The sequence below is a fragment of the Vitis riparia genome, chromosome 10 (assembly GCF_004353265.1).
Source record: "Vitis riparia cultivar Riparia Gloire de Montpellier isolate 1030 chromosome 10, EGFV_Vit.rip_1.0, whole genome shotgun sequence".
Lineage (NCBI taxonomy): Eukaryota > Viridiplantae > Streptophyta > Magnoliopsida > Vitales > Vitaceae > Vitis > Vitis riparia.
In genome coordinates this window covers 15,319,771-15,337,192 of record NC_048440.1, presented here as the reverse complement: position 1 = coordinate 15,337,192, position 17,422 = coordinate 15,319,771, and the positions used below count along the sequence as shown (strand labels likewise).

The 17,422-nt window shown below is 35.8% G+C and overlaps 1 protein-coding gene across 4 annotated transcripts; it reads right to left on the bottom strand.

Moving 5' to 3' along the window:
• Positions 1-1,524: 1,524 nt before the first annotated feature.
• Positions 1,525-15,713, bottom strand: LOC117923344 (exonuclease 1). 4 transcript variants are annotated; one of them, XM_034841599.1, is made up of 15 exons: positions 15,411-15,713; positions 14,437-14,556; positions 8,895-9,018; positions 8,589-8,726; positions 8,249-8,458; positions 7,811-7,986; positions 7,635-7,707; positions 5,716-5,839; positions 4,684-4,838; positions 4,523-4,577; positions 4,058-4,410; positions 3,906-3,954; positions 2,258-2,477; positions 1,974-2,155; positions 1,525-1,876 (listed from the first exon to the last, which is right to left on the bottom strand). In XM_034841599.1, the coding sequence occupies exons 1-14, from the start codon at positions 15,569-15,571 to the stop codon at positions 2,056-2,058; spliced, it is 2,058 nt and encodes a 685-aa protein (XP_034697490.1). In that variant the 5' UTR covers positions 15,572-15,713; the 3' UTR covers positions 1,525-1,876; positions 1,974-2,055. The 4 variants fall into 4 exon arrangements, with proteins under 4 accessions (XP_034697490.1, XP_034697491.1, XP_034697492.1 ...); XM_034841600.1 differs by having other exon boundaries at positions 1,525-1,869; XM_034841601.1 differs by having other exon boundaries at positions 4,058-4,401.
• Between the last annotated feature and the right edge of the window lie 1,709 nt (positions 15,714-17,422).

Below are 17,422 nucleotides of genomic sequence, written 5' to 3'. Positions count from 1 at the left end.
TCTTACCCCCACGTATGAAATGAAAAAATTATGGCTCTTCTTGTTTGCAATTGTACTAAGCTTCCATTGGCATAGGGAAAAAAATTGTATTAAGTACAAGTGTCAACCAGTACCTTTTTCTAACCTACTTTCAAATTTTCCTTCAAATATGGGAACTTTTGAAGATGTATACATTTCCCCCTGATTTTGAGTCTTTCTTTTCTGTGACTACCAAACATTTTCCTTGAAAAGGGTTGATAATAGATTCAAGCAGATTAGGTTACCATCAAACAGATTTAAGGCTCGGAATAGTTGTTCATGCTAAGGGTACGTTTGGTATATGAGAACAGAAATGAAAATGGGATGGGAATGTGGGTGAATTATGAACTCATAAAAATAAGGAATCAAAATCCTTGTGAGAATGGGATTTGGTTTTCATAACAATGGATTTTTTATTCTCTATTCTAACATCCCAAATATAGCCTAAGGAGAAGATAAAGGGGAATCTGTAATCTGAACAGACAAGAGAGCCATAACTTACAATTCTTGCCAGCAGATGAAGCATAGGAATGTCTAGGAAGCAACTTGATGGAAAATAACGTGTAGTTAGTGAATGTTAATGGGATGACTATGACACATTGACACATCCTTGTAATTCTGAGTGGCTCACCTTGCAGTTCTTATATGTACCAATCCCCTCAGAGCATATTTATTTGGCAGAAATTATGTGGTTTTCATATTAAGTCTTCACTTTCCTGTGAGATATGCAGGGTGTTGTTGGAGAGACAGCACTTGCACCCATGCATGTTCACAAGATGCTTTAACTTCCTGCTACTCATAACACAAGGAAGCAGTTTCATCACAAAATAGTTAGTTTTCACTTCTAATCTTATCCAGAATAAACAAATGTAGGCAGTAATTTTTTCAGAATAAACTTCAAGGTCCTTAGCAAAGGAATAAAGGCATCCAATGGGATGAGTTTTACGTTCTCACTAAAGGCATGTTGGGTCTCCATGAACCACTATAACAATGAAGTCCAGTCAAACATAAAAATTTCCAGGAATCATAGGCTGGGTTGGTTCAAGCATAGGGGTTATGGCATTTATCCTCAAACCTAAGTTCACCTGTCAATTTAAAAAAGTTGGGTTTGCATTCCAACTAGGTTTTATGAGAAGATCTTATATTTTATCATAAAAGGACTTGGTTATTAGAGAGGACAATTACTTAGAACTAACCTTACCATGATGATAAGTGAAGACTTTGAACAGGTTGAAATGGTGTTCTACAATACAACAGAGGCAATATAGCTCCATTTTCTGGATCATAGGATGTTTGAATATCAATTCTGATCATTGAACTTCAATAGTTGATATTGTTTTTCAAGCATCCAATGGTCAATATTTTGAAGGTATGATAGTATGTCTGGGGATACCACAAAATTTTCAGATTGAAATACATCCTTTTATCCCTGAGAGTTTTTTGACCTACAATTCAGTACAATACCATGGTATTTCAACAAAAAACAACATTGCATTAAACATCTTGTTGTCCAATGTTGGTTCAAGACAAAAAGTTCCATTTATAGAGAAATGTTTTTGTGTATTCAACAAGATACAAAACTTTTACAAATATGAAAATACAATGTATCTCAATGATGACCCAAAAAGAAGAAGAAAAAAAATTCTCCAAAGACCAGAAAATCTTTGAGCCATCATAACACTTACAGAGATACCAACTTCATGGGTATTTTCCACAATCCAAAAGCTTGGATAAGTAAAAATACAAGAAGAAAAAAATGGTCATATCTAAAAATGGATACAAAATGAAGCACATTAATCATACAAGTGGCAGCATAACCAATGCCCTCAATCCATTCAAGATGCATTCAATCTGAACCCTAAATTTAAGAAATTGGCAACAATTAGAACGAACTGTAAAACATACATCAACAAATAAAAAGGAAAATTTGCAGGGAAGTGATTAGTCCCACTTACAGTCAACAAAAGAATGGGCCTTTTCAGTACTTGCTGCAACTGAAATGGATTAAATGGATGCTCTGCCAACGTAGATTTCTGCTTAAATATTATTCATATTCAGCCTCTTTTGAGATGCCGAGGCAGTCCTCATCTTATTTGGTACATAAGCAAATTTGTTTACATCAATGCCAACAGTTGACCTTCAATGGACAAACACCAAATCAAGTATCATGATTGATGCTAGTACTAAGATTAGTACAATACTAACGTTTGAAATCAGAGTCAAATTATACCACTATTACCTAGTAGGACGAATGTTCTGCAGATCTCTCAGAGGAGCACGGAGACCACTGGCACGAGAACCAGACGAGTAATTGAATGATGATAATACTGAAACAAATCTTTCCATTGATTTCTCTGCTATATCAGAATAATGACCCAAATGCGAAATGTTAGATCCAAATTTTCCTCCTTCTCCTTCTGTCTCAATAAATGTATCATCTATGTCAGGATCACAATTACCTGAAATGAAAAAACCATATCAATGCAAATTCATTGGAACTAAGAAGCATTAGGAACTTCACAGTAAAGACAAATGAATTAAGTTTGAGTATGGCTAGATATGGTAGATGAATAAACAACATCCTTAATCAAAGCAAGGTTCTGAGGCCAATTTGAGCTCTTCCCAAGATGTAATACTTGGGAATTCCTAGGCCAGATCCCAATCTCAATCAAAAACTTGAACATGACCCAAGCTTGTCCTAGATATTCTACATTTAGCATAGTTTAGGCTGGCAGAAGTGAACTAACACTCTTACAATTGACTAAAATGTTATTAGACCTTACAAAAATGCATCCATTCCCCTACCCTGCACACACACAGACCCACCAACACCCATGCACATATTGGGGACAGTTCTTTTTTTATGAACAAGGTAGCTGAGATGGAAAGCATGGTGGTTTCTCAATTGCAGTCACTAATAATGGGGCAAATTAGGTTGCACCGGCCTTGACTTGACCTAAAGTATAAATAATGAACTAATCATGCTATGCTAAACTTTGGTTAACCAGTTAACCTTGCATCAGCCTGAAGTTTGAGACATATAAATCTTGGAACATTTAATACCCTCAGTTTTGCTTTTTTACCTTACTGGATAATCTTACTTTTGCAGGATTAATATATTTTGAAGAATATGTAGATGTGACATACATTCAGTGCAAGGTTACAACTGCCGAAAATTGGATATGTTGCTGAAAATTTTAATAGAAGAAGCAATTCAATTTCTAGAACATGGGGGAAAATAAGGGAAAAATCAAAAATAGCATAAAAACACATGTAGAAAAAGAAAGAAAAAAGAAGAATGTGTAACAAATATGAATACTAACACACAAACAAGTATACTTGTGATTAAAAAGAACATGTGCAAGAAGACAAAAGGCAAGTTTATGAGGCAAAACTACAAACTATCAAACAAATACGACCTATTAACATACAGAACACAAAAAAAAAAAAAACTATTATGACTACATGAAGTATTTGGAGATCATAATTTTTAATGTTCTTAAGTTACAAAGACACAGATCAATAATTTGATTTAAGAATAACCATATAATACAAATATGACAATAAATCTTGTTAGAATTCCCAAAGGTTCATTATAGAATTTCCTATTGTCAACTGATTGATAAAATTCTTTAGTGTCTTCAGAAATATATAAATTCAAAGGTACTAATAAATTCCTTTAACTTCAAAAAAGAAGTCTATGTATAACACAATGAGCATGGAATTCTTGAAAGTGAGGATTTAAGGTGGCACTCAAGCAAAGTTTCATAAGCCAAGAAGTGACAGACTGCCAATTTGATTGAAAAAAAAAATGTCCATTTAAAAATAAATAAGTAAATAAAACATATAATGCCTTAACAGCTCTTGTAAATGTGAATGATACATACTTCTATTGGCAAGAGATGCATTTGTCCGCATGTACTTGGCTTTCACATCCTGAGAAAACATAAAGCATGGAATATAAACAAAATAATAATAATAATAATAATAATAATAAAAATGTTTAAGAAGGAAAGGCAATAAAAGACAAAGCACCTACAGGTTGAATGCTGTCCACAGAAGTGGGCTTCCTTTTCGTGATTGCACTTTTCAAGTAGTTGTTCTCAAAAGGACTTTGAGGACTTTTATTCTCGCATATATCAGTGGCATCACCATTGTTAACTAAGAGCTTTTCATTTTCATTGTCCCTGTCATTCTCTTTTACTGACTTGTGCTGAAAGTAACGACTCCTTACAATGATTTTTCTATTCTCTACTGGCATCTTGCCCTCAGCTGCATCTAAGTCATACTTACATTCGTGCTCCTTATGCAATGCTAGACAAGGTTTATGTATAGAATGCCTGTACTGTTGCAACAAAGAATGTTCTTGACTTCTCCTGTCACCTGCCATGTCTTTCATGCCATTTAGTACTTCTTTTGTCCACAGACATATGAATTGAATCTTATAGTTCAAGTTTCAATACTCAAATGTGTAAACCTAGTTTAGAAAACACCATATCCTTACCATGACTTGCAGATTCAATAAACTCGGGAGTTTTTGCAGCACCAACATCTTCCACCTATCAAAAAGACCATAAACAATGGCAGAAAAATGCATAAGAATGGTGCCAACTACCAAACAGTATTTAGCTAAAATATGCAATTGCTCTAATTGATATTACTCACAGAGTCATTAGAAGGAGTGGCATTGCCCAGATTTCCTGATTTGAGTACAGATGCTGACAAGCAGGTTGTAGGAGGAAATCCATGAACTGGATTAGAATCATTTGGTGTGATTCGAGGAGCCCTGAATTTTCCTTTTGCTTCAAGAGATGTAAAGCCTTCATTGTTAATTGAAAACAATGTCAAAAAACATGCACACAAACAATGAGAACTATTAGAAATATGAATGTAATGCAACTACTAAGCAACCATGTCACAGAAACTTAAATAAATAAAGCCACTGCTCCCAGGATCAAATGTCCAAATAAATTGAAATGCACGTGCCTGATGCACATCCTCCTATCATAAGCCATTGCCATCTGACTTCTCTAACAAATATTTAGATCTTCCATCCCATTTGTGTTTTCATTTATAAGTTTTTATCCCCCAATATCATGTCCTTTCCTGCTTAACCTTCAGTTGGAAACTTGATGCTGTCACCCATTTGCCCCCAATGCAACATTTGACAACCCTTGAAGGATGATGTAGAACCAAGAAAAATGGCATGCACAAATACTTTCCAAACATATAAACAGGAAAATTCAGCAGCACATAAAGTGTAAATTTCATTAGGACATTAGTATGATTGGTATATTTCCCAGACATATGAACAGGAAAATTCAGCAGCATATAAAGTGTAAATTTCATTAGGACATTAGTATGATTGGTATATTTCCCAGACATATAAACAGGAAAATTTAGCAGCATATCAAGAGTAAATATTTTATGAAGTTAGTATATTTTCTGAAAAAAAAAAAAAGAAAAAAAAAAGAGTGAAAACACACACACAAACACTTCAGATCTCCTAAAGGAAGTATTCTTGCATGGCATAGGATGCTCAACAGCATTTCTTTTACTTAGGTTGAAATGACTGCTGCATGAACATAAAAGATGTTCATTAACCAAAAGGAAGGAAATAACTGTTAATAAAATATATAAAGTGTTTTCTAAGATTAACAAAATTAAAGTTAAGAAAAAATTGGCTTAGATGGATACAGAAATAGTTAGTCAGAAGATTCTTCTGAGCAGGTAATTCTATCTTTTTCCTTTCACTTTCAGGTTTAAAGCTCTCGAGTTGATACGTTCCATCAAGCAGCAACCCATCACTGGCATTCTGCCCCTGTTAGGCAAAAGAAGATAGATGCATCAAGCTCAAATCCTAATGATTAAGGAAAAGGAATCATTTTTATTAAGACAATTTCATAAACTTTAGCAATAAGCGCTATTCCCAGTTAAGGGTTTGGAATTGGGTTGTTCATATCAAGTTACAAGAGTAATTCTTCTGCTTAGCCATTTCAATGTCATTTTCAATCTATGCATCCCCAATAAGGGCTTCATATTTAACTAAGGATTTATTGATTCTAACTTTGAGAGAGAAAGAGAAAACTAAGGGTATGTTTGATAACCGTTTTCTAACTTAGAAAACACTTTTAACAAACTTTAGATAGAAAACAGTTTTTTCAGAATTTGCTCTGAAACAGGATTTTTTTTTTTTTAAACAATTCTGAGGTGCTTTCAATTGTTTTTTGAGCAAGAATTGAAAATTTGATCATATAAGCTTTTGCATTCTACATAAGTATATAATACCTTTATGAGGAATAAGCCGAGAAAACTGTTTTTCATATTTGAGTTCCAAACCAGAATTTGTTCTCAAAAGTAATTGAGAACTGTTCTCAAAAGTCATTTTTTGAGAACTATTTTTGAAAGCATTGCCAAACAGGCCCTAATATGTTCTAGGAAGAAAAATAATTAAATGTATAACACCATTGTCATCCTCATAAAGAACTTCAAATAATTTAGGGATGCCAAGACAGTTGAGATCTTTGAAACAATATAGAATTGTGTGGAAATGTATCAGATTGAGTACAACCATCCATTTTTTACAACAAACAGGCAGATTATTTGTTCCAAGACAACAAGGGCATGTTTGTCACTTTTTGTTTCTTCATGGAATAATTCTTTCAGAATTTTCCCTTTTTAGTGACCAATCTTTCCCTGTTTTCTTTTCTCTAGTCCACCAACACTATTACCACCTTAAAAATATAGTTCACAATAATTAAATTATGTAGTTTTTTTGAGAATTATTTATCCTTCCAAAGATCAATCTCATTCTTTTTAGGGTCAATGATACATGTATCACACATATGACTAGAGCCGAGTAATAACTATTAAGCTACTAGCACATCCATGTCGACATGATACAATATGGGCATGGACATGAGCATGGGATCCTTATCGGATGATCCTACTTTACTTTGGAACTAGCTATTTGACTCTGATTGATTTATTTTTCTATTTTCAACTTCCTCAACAAATAATTACATTGAAAAAAAGGAAGAGTTTGCTAGAGTGAGCTTCTCAACATATAGCAATAAATTAAAAAAGAGTTTTTATCAAAGATATTTTTGTTTTTTATTGATATAAAGTTGGTTTCTTTCTTTTTTTCCTTTTATTATGTTATATCCAAGTGTCCATACCCATTATTGAAATCCTTCATTCCTTTTTAGCCAAATCCTTATACACTAAAATTTGTAGGTGTAAAATATCAAACACCTAGACACGTACAAGTATTCAACACCAGTACCCAAACCCATGCAACACAGCCAAAAGATTAAACCTTGTTTGCCCATGGGTTGAACTTGCATGAGGATTCCATAAATAAAGAAAATCAACAAGTGGTATGATTCAAACTAATTACCTTCTTAAAACCAAAATTCTGATGACATGTTAAGCAATCTATTTGAACCAAAAGCTTAAATTGTTAGGTAGGGGGCCATAGATGTATCAAGCTAACTTTGACTAAAGCTCTAACAAAGACTTCAACAAAAAAAGACCTCAGCATTTAAGAAAAAGAAATACAACTAGAAGCATAACTTCACTAAATTAGTTGTCTAAAAATAATATAATAAAAGTACCTGAAATGGCATTTTTGTGAATGGATCAAGATCTCCTGTTGCTATACCTTTAGCTATATCTTGTGATATCAATGTAATAATGGTTAAGATATGATCTGAAAGATTTATGATAAAGTGGTGCAACTCATTATTGGCAGAGCATTAGACTAGTACAATGAAATTTACATCAAGGATATGGGCCTAAGAAGTCCAAATCATCACCAACATTGTCAGATAGGACAGACAAATGTACAATATCTTCAATTGTGGGATCATAAACTCGTTGATGCTGAAAAGTCAACATTGCTTTCTTGAAAGATTCTTCATAGAGGGGTGGAACTGAACCTGTAGCATACCTCAAGTGCTTAATCACCTGGAAATAATATTGGTGTATGACCCAGATCAGATGTTTTCAAAACTTGATCAGACAAAAGTATAAGGAAACATTTGTAATAAAAAAATTAAAAATTAAAAATTAAAAAAAAAAGTTAAAAATAAGGGCAAAAATGAAATTCCAGGAAATATGCAATTATCAATATCAGGTGCACTAGCAAAAAATTGGGTTTTATCCCTCCATATAGTAAATGCAATTATGAAACAGATCAGGCATCAGCAGTTTAAAATTTAAAACTCACCTTGTCATAACTTTTGAACTTCTTAATAAGTGCATGTGCCTTTTTCAGGCCCATTCCTGGAAGAGACTGCAAATAGTCACAACCACTCAAAATGCACATTTCAAGAATCATTTGCTTAGTAAATCCTCCAAAACTCAGCTCCTTGTTCTGTTGTATCATAGAATACTTAAACTCAACACCTTGCCCAAACTTGTCCATTTTAAAGATAATCTGGATTTCAGAAAGGATTAAAGCATCCCCGTTGACCAGTCAGATATCAGCTCTAAAATGAAACATGACAGATCAGTCTTAAAGAGGAAATGATAATAAGTTTCAAATCATCAACAGAGAGATAACTCACCCTTGGACAACCAAATGGTATCATATCGGAGTCCTCAGTGATAATTGCATCAACCTGTTGGCTGACTGCCAAGAAGGTCATTTGGGCATCTGCCTCATAAGGAGCCACAATATAGGATACATTCTCCTGCTTTAAGACCTTCCACATGCAATCATATCAATGGAATAAGATATAAAATTATCTAGAACTAAGAAAAAAAGAAGAATATATTTGAAGCAACACAAATTCTTTAGATTATATCCCAATAAACTTGTATCGGGGCCTGCAAAGTTAGTTGAACATTTTCTTATAAAAACATTTCCCTACCTGAATTAGTTCACGTGCAATTGAAGGTGAGATGTCAACTGCCTTTTGATAGCACTCATAAGCTGCAGCAGAATTTCCATTCGACTCATGCTCAATAGCACGTGCAAGATTTTCCTTCCTCACCCTAGTTTGTAGTGTAAACTTTTTTTAGTTCAAAATCTATCATTAGACACATAATGTGGCTATCAAATCTCAGAACTAATTCCTTTCCTACCACAAATTACATGAATTTAATGATAAGTGCAGCAAATGAATCAAACGAGGATCTCAAACACAAATTACAAGGTTTAGTAGTATGCCTACATTCAGGAGGAGATAAGCAAAGTTGCATGTATTTCTTAGAATTAAATGCTTCTTATGTTTATTGTTTCTAATGCAAAAACAACTTAGAGTGTGTTTATGTGAGTATCTGTGTAGTTGCACATATATTCAACTTAAATCAATTGAACAAGCAATGTTCCGATAGCTTGTTATCCAACATGAACACTGTGTTATGTCTAGTGGCATATCTTTTACATAGCTTGTCCCAAACTCCAAAAAAGACTATGACGGTAGCATTAGATCAATGGCTAGCTCTACACATGAATACTCAAAAACATCCACATGCCATATACAAAATATCCTCAAGCAAATTCATAGTTAACCCTGTCCCAGTATGACAAATGAAAAGCTGCTTCATTTTTTTTTTGATTGGCAAACACACAAAAAACATATATTAGAAAAGGGCCCCTTGAGGCAGGCCCAAAAGCATATAGGGAGTACACAAGAGGCGCCCAAGGGCACAAAAAGAATCGGAAATACAATACCAACCCTCAACTAGCACCTAGCCAATCAAAAAAACTGAGTAAAGAGAGAGGACCATCATTTACAACCGACTTAGTTCACAACCAAAGATTACAAACAAAAGAATTTTTCAACCTATGCATTGAAAGCTCCTCATTATCAAAAGCAATCCTATTTCTTTCCTTCCAAACTGTCCAAAAAATACACAAAGGGGCTGCCTTCCACACCTTTCTGCGCTTCTTGCCCAAGTTAAAGCCACACCAACCACTAAGGGTATCTCTAACCGAATAAGGCAGGACCCAAGTAACACCAAAAAAAGCAAACAATAACTCCCATAACACTCTTGCCCTAGAGCACTGAATAAGAATATGATCAATAGACTCTTCTTCCTCACAGCAAAGAAAGCATCTGTTAGCTAAACACCGACCCCTCTTTTTGAGTTGATCCAAAGTTAGCACCTTACCCTAAGAAGCTTCCCAAGCAAAGAAACACACTTTAGTAGGCACACAAGGATTCCAAATGATGTTGATAGGGAACTAAACAACTCTTCTTGAAACTAAAATACTATAAAGAGATTTAACTGAGAAAATCCCATCCTTTGTCTCTTTCCACAGCATTCCATCTTCCATAAGAGGATTAAGCCTCCTACCCCGGATTGTCAAAAGTAATCTCTCCACCTCCCAATCATTAAAGGGCCTAGAGAAGTTAGGACTCCAAACCCCTTCTCCTCCCGAATGATCCCACAACTCCTCTAACCAAGCCTCTTTATATGTTGCAAAGGCATACAAAGAGGGAAAGGCATTATAGAGAGTGAAATTCCTACACCAATTATCTTTCCAAAATTTCACCCTTCTACCATTCCCCATAGAAAAGCCCACTTTGTTTTGCAAAAGAGCGCCTTCCTTCCTTATGTCCTTCCAAAAGCCTACTCCAAAGCCCTCCCTGACATCTTTAGTATACCAACCCCCTTCTTTCTCCCCGAACTTCCTACTAATGACGCACCTCCAAAGAGTATCCCTTTCATTCGCAAAGCACCAGTTCCACTTACATAAAAGGGCCCTATTGAGAGTAGACAAACGTCTAACTCCCAAACCACCCTTCCTTTTATCCAAACACACGGTATCCCATTTCACTAGATGAGGCTTCCTCTCCAAAGCTCCTCCTCCCCACAAAAAATCCCTTTGAATTTTTTTCAGTCTTAAACTAACCACTCTAGGAATTCTTAGTAAAGACATCAAGTATATGGGCATACTTGACAAGGTGCCGCGAATTAGAGTCATTCTCCCGCCTTTGGAGATAAATTGTCTTTTCCACATGGCAAGCCTTTTCCGGAACCTCTCTTCCACCCTATCCCAAATGGCCACGAACTTGTGATTCGACCCCCAAAGGGATCCCCAAGTAAGAAGTTGGCAACCTTTCCACTTTACAACCAACCTCAAGAGCCAACACCTCTAGATTCTCTACTCTCCCAACTGGCAAGATTTCACTCTTATCCAAATTGATTCTCAAACCTGATATGGCTTCAAACCACATCAACTACCAGCTTAAATAAGCCATCTGGTCTTGGGATGTATCATAAAAGACTAAAGTATCGTCGGCGAACAGCAAATGAGATACCAAAGCCCCGTCTCCTCTTCTTCCTTTTATCCTGCAGCCTGAAAGAAACCCCCATCTCACAGCCCTAAGGATAAGCCTACTAAAGGCCTCCATCCCAATCACAAAAAGATAGGGAGAAAGTGGATCCCCCTGACGCAATCCCCTTGAACTGTTGAAGAAACCCTCTGGAGTACCATTGATTAAAACAGAAAATGTTGCTGTGGAAATGCACCAAGATATCCAACCAATCCACTTCTCCCCGAAACCTATTCTTTGCAATACCAACAACAAGAAATTCCAGTTTAGGTGATCGTAAGCCTTCTCTATATCCAGCTTGCACAACACCCCGCTCTCATTTCTTTTCAGCATCGAGTCTATTGCCTCATTGGCAATTAGGGCAGCATCAAGAATCTATCTTCCTTCAACGAAAACATTTTGAGCCAAAGACACCACCTTTCCCATGACCTTCTTAAGCCTATTAGCTAACACTTTTGCCAACAGTTTATACAACCCCCCTACCAAACTTATCGGTCTAAAATCCCTAAGATCCTCCGCACCCGCCTTTTTAGGGATAAGGACCAGGAAAGTTGAGTTTAGACTCTTTACGAATCTACCATGCTCATGGAATTCCTTCAAAAAGCCCATAACCTCTTCTTTCACAAAATCCCAACTAAACTGCCAAAAGCTGAGAGAGAACCCGTCTGGACCAGGAGCCTTGTTCCCATTCAGATCTGAGAGGGTAGAGAAGACCTCTTCCTCTGTAAAAGCCTCCTCCAACCTAGTTGCCTCCTCACCATCAATCCTATTAAAATCCAACCCATCCATAGATGGGTGCCATTCACCAGGATCTGTCAAAAGATTCTTAAAGGCTCCAACCACCCCCCCTCCCTTAATTTCCTGCTCCTCTGTTAACCAGGTTCCATTAACCTTTATCTTAGACAAACAATTTTTCCTTATGTGGGAGTTGGCCATCTTATGGAAGAAACCAGTATTTTTGTCACCCTCCTTCACCACACTTCTCTTGATTTTTGCCTCCATGAGAACCCATTTTTCAAAATCCCCTTTTGCTTCCTTTCTAGCTTCCAACTCCTCCACGGATAAAATACGCCTCTTCTCCTGATTATCCCAGAAATCCACTTTGTCCAAGGCCAATCTCTTATTCACTCCCACCTTCCCAAAAACATCCTTGTTCCAAGATTTTAAGATGACCTTCAAAGCCTTCAATTTCTTTGCAAGGATGAAACTGAATGAACCACTAAATCTTAAACCTTGCCACCATCCCTTCAACAAATCCTTAAAACCCTCCTCCTTAAGCCACATATTTTCAAACCGAAAGGGGATAGGCCCCCTCCTCACCCTTCCCCCATCCAATAGGATAGGAAAATGATCCGACATTGGCCTAGGAAGAGTACTCTGCACCACCCCATTAAAATAGGCCTCCCAGTCCTTCGTCACCAAAAAAGGATCAAGTCTTGACATGGTTTGACTGTTCAACCCTCCACTCCAGGTAAACGGGCCCCCTTGAAGAGGGAAGTCCCTCAAATCTAGATCATCAATCACCTCCGAGAATCTTCTCATTGAAGAAGACACTCTGCCTCCTCTTCTGCACTCATTCGGAAACCTGATCATATTAAAATCTCCTCCAATACACCATGGATCATTCCACCGCCCACGGATGGCCCCTAATTCTTCCCAAAATAATTCTCTGTATCTTTTCAACGTAGGACCATACACTCCTGAAAAAATCCATCTGAATCCATCTTCAACATTCTTAAAATGACGTGAAATGGAAAAAAGACCCACTTCCATTCCCATTAGCTCTAACACCCTATTATCCCAGAATACTACCACCCCTCCAGATACACTCCTGGCATTCAAAGCTCCCCACTCCAAAAATCTCCCCATCCCTAGGCTCCGCACCACCCCTAAAGACATCTCAGTCATTTTAGTCTCCTGAAGGCAAACTAAATCCACTTTTTGGGATCTAATTAAGGCTTTAATTAGTTTCCTCTTATTTCTGTCATTCATCCCTCGAACATTCCATGATAACAAATTTATCTTCATTTAATACATAACGCTTTGTCCCCTCCTCTTCTGTCCGACCATTTCTTTCTGCTCTCTCCATCGTAATTAATAGAACATTCTAACATTTTTACTTCCCGATCAAACCTAGTCAGTCCTAGAGTTCCCTTTTTCTTGCCTTGATCTCTTCTGGTTTTCAATCTTAGCAGCAATTTTAGGATTTCCCCTTCAACGCCTTTAGTCGAGAACCCCAACGACTGACTGAATTTCACCAAACTACTTTCATCCCACTTATTCCCAGGATTCTCCCTTTCTTGCATCTCCTCAACAGCATCCAACATATTACCCTTGGACTTTTCCTCCACCAAGTCCATCACCCACGGGCTGCCATCCTTCAACACTGCACACAATGGGGATTGAAACCCAACACCTTCAACAATCTCATCCAATCCCGAAGGGCCCCTCACCACCAAAGCCCAATCACACCCAGAAGAAGGAGTAGAAGAGAAGAAATCCTGAACCCCCCCCCTTATGTGTGCTCCAACCATCAATCAGAGAATAGACCAAGGTAACTCTATCCCCACTTGGGAAAGATGAGGAGTTCAGCGTAACTAAACCTATTTACTATTTGGAGTAGCATTAAAGTGTTTAAACCCCATATCCCAAAGGATGAGGAAATTAAATGACCAATCATGGTATTTTTTGTCCAACCTATATCTGGGTTTAAAACCACATCTGGATCTTTCATGTTGATTTATATACAATATGCCTAATTAAATAAGAGATATGATTTATACAATTCTACAGGTAATATTTGAAAATCAATTCTAGAGTTAGGCAGGCTTAAAACCAGATCAGTTCTGAGCAGAAAAATATCTGAAATCATGATGATTGCAAAGCCTCCGGCTGTTTAACCCATTGCCACCATTGAACCCCCCAAAAAAGTAAGAAAAAATATTTAAAAAAAAAAAAATTGTATTGTTTATTAAGTTTAGGTTAAAAACCACAATTATCTCTACCAAGGTGTTTAAAGAGTTGCTAGATACTTGAATAAAATGTTAAGAAAATTTCTTACAGTACACACTCAAGTGAATCAAGCTAACACACATGAAATTGAGGTTTTGAGAGATGTCTACAATACCTTGCACGCTTGTTCTCCTGTTCAATCTTCATTGGTAGGAGACCTCCATCGAAAACAAGAATAGGTTCAACACCATAATGGCGGAGCAAGTTCACTCTATGCATGCAATAATCAATATGCCTAGAAAATCAGACACAAGAAAAACATATGTTAAATACAATGTTCCTCTGCAATAACAAAAGGAAAAAAACTATTTTCCTTCAATCTTATACTGTTTCTTCATGTATGGATTTATTTCCTAGCAACACAATCACACCATGAATGATGTCTTCAAAATTTTGTCATTCCACTAGGCAATGTCAAAGATACTGTGGCTATACTAACACTAATATAGCGTTTTGCTATCCTTTAACCTCATTTTTTTAGGAAAAGAAAACAACTCAGAATTTTAGAGTATAATATTTTTTTTCAATTTTTAGAACCCACAAATAACTCTGCTCTAAGCCTGCAATATCTACTTGGCTTAGTTGGGTAGATTTTTTTTCCACTTCTGTTGAGCAACAACAACACAAAATAAAATACCTCAAATATGTATTTCTTTCTTACTCCATTTGTTTCTTGGAAACAATTGGAGAAACAGGGAAAAAAATACGGAAAATATAAATTTAACCTGAAAAAAAAAAAAATCATTTTTCTTTTCTCCCATTCTTTTTAAACACCAAACAATGCATAATTATCCCCAATTTACAAGGCAGCCAAAAAGATGGCTAATGAGGCAGAAAGAACGATCCTTTGAGGTTTCCTCTAATTGATACCATTTTGTTCTCCAAAATCATAGAAATTTTGGCATTCATTAATATCTACAGGTAACAATGACAATAAAACTAACTGAAATTTAACAAATGATCAATACAAGAGAACCCGTCTTCCCCAAGCCCAGAACCCCCACCGCCATTGCCAAAGAAAAGCCTGATCAAAGACCTCACACCCAAAATGAGAATTTCCAAAGTGTGGATTGAGAGACAGGCATTGACCTGGAGGTGGGTATGGATTTGCAGAGCTGTTTGCTGCAAGATAAAGCACCTTTGTGGAGCCAAGAATAGGTGTCTACGGCCACAGAGCAACCCTTTAGGTCCTTGATGTGAAAGGGCACCATGATCGATTTCAATAGTGGTAGAAGCCCTTGAATCCCCATCTCTGCTAGCTCTGATCGACGTCTGCAACTCCAATGCTGATCAAAACCCTAATCTTGATGCTGCATTGCGGCAGCAACACCCATTTTAGAGAGACAGAGTAGAGAGGGAAAATGTGTGAAATGGCGGGAAGGTTTTGAGAAATAATGGATGAGAAAGGAAAAGAGGTAGCAGTTTAGGGTGTGTTTGGAATTAAGTTTTTTCTTCTGTTTTTTTTTTGGGGGGGCGGGGGAATGGGCATTAAAAATACAAATTTGAGTTGAAAATAATTTTCTGGAAAAAAAAAAAATGTCTAATTTTTATTTTTTTTTACTTTAAAAAACGTGACGTTCTCTCCTACGTTAAATTCGATAAGAATCTTTAATTTGCATTGTTAAAAAAAAAAAAAAAAAAAAAAAAAAAAAAAAAAAAACGAGGTATTTTTGCATATACATTTAATAATTAAGTGTTGGTTTCAACTTTCAATACATATCATATTTTTTATTTAAAAAAATAAAATAAAATATGTATTTAAAAGTATAATATTTTGCACAGAAAATATAAATTTATTTTATATATCTAAAATTTATTTTTAAAAATTTTAAAATTTGAGAAAATAAAAAAATAAATTGTATCCCAATTTACTTTTTTAATATTAGTCTTAAAATTTTATTATATCTTATATAAAAATTATTATAATTTTAAAAATAAAAAACAATAAATGTAGTGCCAACGAAAGCTTTGATGTCAATAATGTTAGTTTAATAACACAAAGATAAAACAATCACACATACGGTACACAAGGTTTTAATGTGGTTTGGCTAACCATGCCTACGTCCACGAATGAGAGATAATGATTCCACTATACAATAAAAAATATTATAAAGGATAGAACCAGATACAACTATTGGGTTCCCGAAATATCTCATGTTTCCCCACTCTTTATATCCATACCTTACTACGAGCCCTCTCGCTCCACCAAGTACCTCCCGTTCTTCCTCACATCTCTATCCACCTCGTATAGTCTCTACAGGTCCATCTCCATCTCATGACTTTTTCCCCTCAAGTCTAATATTACAATAATATATCAACCTATAAATATTCTATATAATATTCTTTACAAAAATGAATCTATACTAATTAGGAATTTGGGACACTTCCTAACAATCTCCACCTTTGACCAAATTCCATGAATTTAATCTTCAATCCCTCCATGACACAAACCTTTTTGTATCATATCACCACGAAAGAGCAATCAACTCCACTTTCAGTGAAAATTCCTTTTGTTTTCATCTTGTGTGTTTTGTGATCTTTTACTCTTCCATCAATCTTCAACCCAAGCTCTGATACCAATTGTAGTGCCAACGAAAACTTTGATGTCAACAATGTTAGTTCAAGAACATAAAGATAAAACAATCACACATACGGTACACAAGGTTTTAACGTGGTTCGGCCAACCATGTCTACGTCCACGGATGAAAGATAATGATTCCACTATATAATAAAAAATATTATAGAGGACAAAACCAGATACAACTATTAGGTTCCCAAAACGTCCCATGTTTCCCCACTCCTTATATCCATACCTTAATACGAGCCCTCTCGCTCCACCGGGTACCTCCCGTTCTTCTTCACATCTCTATCCACCTCGTATAGTCTCTACAGGTCCATCTCCATCTCATGACTTTTTCCCCTCAAGTCTAATATTACAATAATATATAAACTTATAAATATTCTATATAATATTATTTACAAAAAGAAATCTATACTAATTAGGAATTTGGGACACTTCCTAACAATAAATGTATCGATAGTATACTTAGCATTTAGTTGATGTACTAAAAAAATAGTTATACTTCCTTATAATTTTTTAT

What these genes read in the sequence shown, in the direction of transcription:
- LOC117923344 (XM_034841599.1), bottom strand. Translation starts at nt 15,571, where the DNA reads ATGGGGATTCAAGGGCTTCTACCACTATTGAAATCGATCATGGTGCCC. An exon ending in CAGGAGAACAAGCGTGCAAG is followed by an intron (nt 9,019 to 14,436) that starts GTATTGTAGACA and finishes ACTACAAACTAG; the next exon opens with GGTGAGGAAGGAAAATCTTG. An exon ending in AGTTCAAAAGTTATGACAAG is followed by an intron (nt 7,987 to 8,248) that starts GTGAGTTTTAAA and finishes TATTATTTCCAG; the next exon opens with GTGATTAAGCACTTGAGGTA.